We start from the raw sequence: 4,081 nt of genomic DNA, 5'->3' as shown, positions 1-4,081 counted from the left end.
CCCACCATGCAGCTCTTTGTCCGTGCCCAGACCCTCCTGACCCTCGAGGTCTCCGGCTCCGAGACCCTCGCCCAGATCAAGGTGAGCCCCCCCAAATTTGGGGGATCCCCCCCTAAACCCTCCCCCCAGTTTTTGGGGTGCTGCCCCCCAATTTTTAGAGTGTTGCCCCCCGTTTTTGGGGTGCTGCCCCCGCAGTTTTCAGGGTGCTGATCCCCCAATATTGGGGTGTTGCTCTCTCAATTTTTGGGGTGCCGATTCCCCAGTTTTTGAGGTGTTTTCTCTATTTTTTGGGGTGTTGCTCCCCCAATTTTTGGGGTGCTGATCCCCCAGGTTTTGGGCTGCTGAGCCTCCAGTTTTTAGGCTGCTGCCCCCCAGTTTTTGGAGTGCTGACACACCCCAATTTTGGGGTGCTGCCCCCCAATTTTCAGGGGGTGCCCCCCAATTTTCAGGGTGTTGATCCCCCAACTTTGAGGTGTTGCCCCCCCAATTTTTGGGGTGCTGCCCCCCCAGTTTTTGGGGTGCTGAGCCTCCAATTTTTAGGCTGCTGCCCCCCATTTTTTGGAGTGCTGACACCCCCCCATTTCCGATGTGCTGCCACCTCAGTTTTTGGGGTACTGCCCCCGAATTTCAGGGTGGCTGCCCCCCCAGTTTTTGGAGTGCTGACACACCCCAATTTCTGGGGTGGCACCCCCCAATTTTCAGGGTGTTGACCCCCCAATTTCCGGGGTGCTCCCCCCCATTTTTTGGGTGTTCCCCCCGTTTTTTGGGTGCTGCCCCCCATTTTTGGGGTGCTGACCCCCCCGTTTGCCCCCCCCAGGAGAAGGTGGCCGAGCTGTCGGGGGTCCCCCCCCAGGACCAGGTGCTGCTCTTTGGTGGGACCCCCCTGGACGATGAGACGGTGCTGCGGGCCAGAGCCCCCTACCCCCGAATTGGCCACCCTGCGACTTCCACGCCCGCACTGCTGCGGGCCGGTAATTAGCTGCCCCCCCCTAATTAACTGTCCGGACCCTTAATTATACCCAACAGACCCCCCCACCCCTTAATTTGCTTCTGTTCCCCCCCCCAGCGCGAAGGTCCACGGCTCCCTGGCCGCGGCTGGCCAAAGTGAGGGGCAGACCCCCAAGGTGAGACCCCCCCTCCTTTTGGCGGCCCCCCCCGGCGCCGCGTTTTGGCGACGACCCCTCAGGACCCCCTCTCCTGGTGCCAAGTTGCGTGAACCCCCTGACTGCCTGTCTCAGAGCTCCACCCTGCGCGCTCGTCCAGTGCCCCCAGTGACCCCCTACGCTCCCAGTGTCCCTCCCTGTGCCCACCCCAGTGCCCACCAGTGTCTCCCAGTGCCCACCAGTGACCCCCACACCTCCAGTGTCCCTCTCTGTGCCCCTCCCAGTGCCCACCAGTGACCCCAATGCTCTCCAGTGACCCCCACACTCCCAGTGTGCCTCCCTGTGCCCATCCCAGTGCCCACCAGTGACCCCAGTGCTCTCCTGGTGCCCATCCCAGTGCTCATCCCAATGTCCATCCCATGCCCATCCCAATGCCCCCCATACCCTCAGTGCCCACCAGTACCCACCGATGTCCATCCCAGTGCCCACCAGTGACCCCCATATCCTGTGTGCCCACCAGTGTCCATCCCAGTGCTCGTCCCAGTGTCCATCCCGTGCCCATCCCAGTGCCCCCCATACCCTCAGTGCCCACCAGTACCCACCAATGTCCATCCCATGCCCATCCCAGTGCCCACCAGTGTCCCCAGTGCCCCTTTAGCCCCCCCACTGTTTTTGGGCAGGTGGCCAAGCAGGAGAAGAAGAAGAAGAAGACGGGCCGTGCCAAGCGGCGCATGCAGTACAACCGGCGCTTCGTCAACGTCGTGCCCACCTTCGGCAAGAAGAAGGGCCCCAACGCCAACTCCTGAGCCAAATAAAGTGATTTTGGGGCTGATTCCCCTCAATTGGGTGGTTTTGGGTCTTTATTTTTGGGGGGTTTGGGGTTTTTTTGGGTGTTTTGACACACGCAGCACAAACGGCGCTTTGTCAACGTCGTGCCCACCTTCGGCAAGAAGAAGGGCCCCAACGCCAACTCCTGAGCAAAATAAAGCCATTTTGGGGCCGATTCCTCTCATTTGGGTGGTTTTGGGTCTATTTTTTTCTTTTCTGGGGCGTTTTTTGGGGGAGTTGGGTTTTTTTGGCACACGCAGCACAGCTGGCACTTGGTTAACAGTGTGCCCCTCTCTGGCAAAAAAAAGGGCCACAACACCAACTCCTGAACCCAATAAAGCAAATTCGGGGTTGATTCTCTTCATTTTGCTGGGTTTTTTGTCTCTTTAGGGGTTTTTTTGGAGGTTTTTTTGGGGTTCTTTGCGCGTGCAGCACAACCTGCCCTTCTTCAACGTTGTGCCTGCCTTCGGCAAGAAAAGGGGCCTCAATGCCCAGACCTCCCATTGACCCCCCGAAATTCCCTCAAAACCCCCCTGGACCCCCAAAACCTCCCAAAAAACCCCCAACCAAACAAAACCCCCCCCCACCGCCGCTTTCCCGCCCTCACCCGCCAGGGCCGGCGGCCCCGTCACGCCCCCGTTTCCGCCCTTTTTTCCAGTTGCCCCGCCCTGTTTTCCCGCCTCAAGCCCCGCCCCCCTCCAGCATGCCCCGCCGTCTCTATTTTTAGCGCTACGTGATGCGGGACAACCGGCGCCATTTTTCGTCTGTGAGGCCGACCGCGCCGCGAGCGTGGAGTCTTGAGGTCGGTGCGCCTTCGCTCCCTGAGGGCGCCTCTGCAGGCTTCGCTGGCAGCGGGCTGCGCGAGGCCTTCGGCAGCCGCCTTCGCCCCATCCCCGGGCCGGCGACGGAGCGCCCTCGGCAGCCGCCGTCCGGCCTCAGGGCGCCGCCCATTTATACAGCGCTCCGATAATGGACTCCATCCCGTGGAGGGGCGGCCGCTCCCGAGATGTCCTTTCCAGGGCTTCCTCGCGCGCTCGCGCGCGTGATGGCCGCTGCCGGGCCGCGGGGGCTGCTCGGGGATGAGTCTCTCACAGACCTGTGCTGACCACGCGGTGAAGAGTTTTGAGTTCTCTGAGGGCTCGTCCTGCCCCGGGCTGCGGGTTGGCTGCTTGGTATTTACTTTATTCCTGTTAATGACGCCTCTTTTTGTTCTATTTTCAGCTTTTTAGGCTGCAGAATGGCATCTGTGCGAGAGGTGAGCCTTAAACCCAGTTTTTAGGGTGTAAAAAGGTAGATTTAGTTAAAAACAGCCGCAGTGCTGCGGGGATGATCCACTGAACTCTCTCTTGCTGATGGGCTGGTGGAGAAGCTCCTGAACACGCTCTGAGTGGCACTGACACGAGTGGGGGGGATTTAAACCATCAAGAGGGGGTGAGACCCTCCTTTAAATTACGGGTGGGCGCTTCAGACCTCCCCTATTGTGGATTAAACCCTGGTGGGGAGGGGTTTAAAGCCTTTAAGGGGGTTAAAACCGCATTGAGAGGGTGGAAAACCCTCATGAGGGGGTTTAAATCTCCATAGGGAGGGTTTAGATCCTCTTGGAACAGGAGTTCAACCCACGTGGGAAGGTTTAGACCCACATCGGAGGGATGAGAGACTCAAAGTTTGTGCTCTGGGTTGGTTTAGTGGGGTCGTTTTGTTCCTCAATCACCATTTTAACCATTTTTTCCTCTCATTTTTAAGCCGTGGAACCGTCACTGGGGGTCCCCACAGCCCCTGTCGAGGTGAGCACCCTTTTTATGTCTTTATTTTTAAGATTTTCAGCTTAAGTTTTCTGTCTTATGTCTGGGGAGACCAAGGAAGGCTCCAAAATCTCCCCCTGGGTGCAAATTTTGGGGTGTATTCCCCCTTTGTTCGGCTGTTCAGTGACGAGTGACAAAGACAAGCATATGGCTGAGGGTCCCTGATGCCACGTGACCGCTGAGAGCAGCTGGGGGGGCTAATTAGTTAATTAATGGTAGCTAATTAATCATAAATTAATAACCAATCCTAAATAATTTCTGATTTTCCAGGGTTGGGGCAGCAGGAGAAGAAAACGTTGCAGGATGAGGTGGCTCAAAGTCACCCCCAGACCACCCTGAATTAACCCC

At 58.0% G+C, this 4,081-nt stretch overlaps 1 protein-coding gene, 1 long non-coding RNA gene and 1 other non-coding gene across 3 annotated transcripts; all 3 read left to right on the top strand.

Annotated features, from left to right (window-relative positions):
- The first annotated feature begins 6 nt into the window (after positions 1-6).
- Positions 7-1,945, top strand: FAU (FAU ubiquitin like and ribosomal protein S30 fusion). Its single transcript, XM_029958000.1, is given in 4 exon segments — positions 7-81; positions 818-981; positions 1,067-1,124; positions 1,784-1,945. Coding segments are annotated over 4 exon segments (423 nt in total). The 3' UTR covers positions 1,910-1,945.
- A 1,184-nt stretch (positions 1,946-3,129) lies between these two features.
- On the top strand, positions 3,130-4,081 carry LOC115307154. Its single transcript, XR_003915575.1, has 3 exons — positions 3,130-3,186; positions 3,675-3,715; positions 4,004-4,081. It is a non-coding gene; the product is annotated as an uncharacterized LOC115307154 (long non-coding RNA).
- On the top strand, positions 3,250-3,323 carry LOC115307157. The gene has a single exon (XR_003915576.1). It is a non-coding gene; the product is annotated as a small nucleolar RNA SNORD26 (small nucleolar RNA).

Source organism: Manacus vitellinus, unplaced genomic scaffold (assembly GCF_001715985.3).
Source record: "Manacus vitellinus isolate BGI_N305 unplaced genomic scaffold, ASM171598v3 ctg7180002431108_pilon, whole genome shotgun sequence".
Lineage (NCBI taxonomy): Eukaryota > Metazoa > Chordata > Aves > Passeriformes > Pipridae > Manacus > Manacus vitellinus.
The sequence above is the reverse complement of the archived record's forward strand: the minus strand, read 5'-3'. Positions and strand labels throughout refer to the sequence as shown.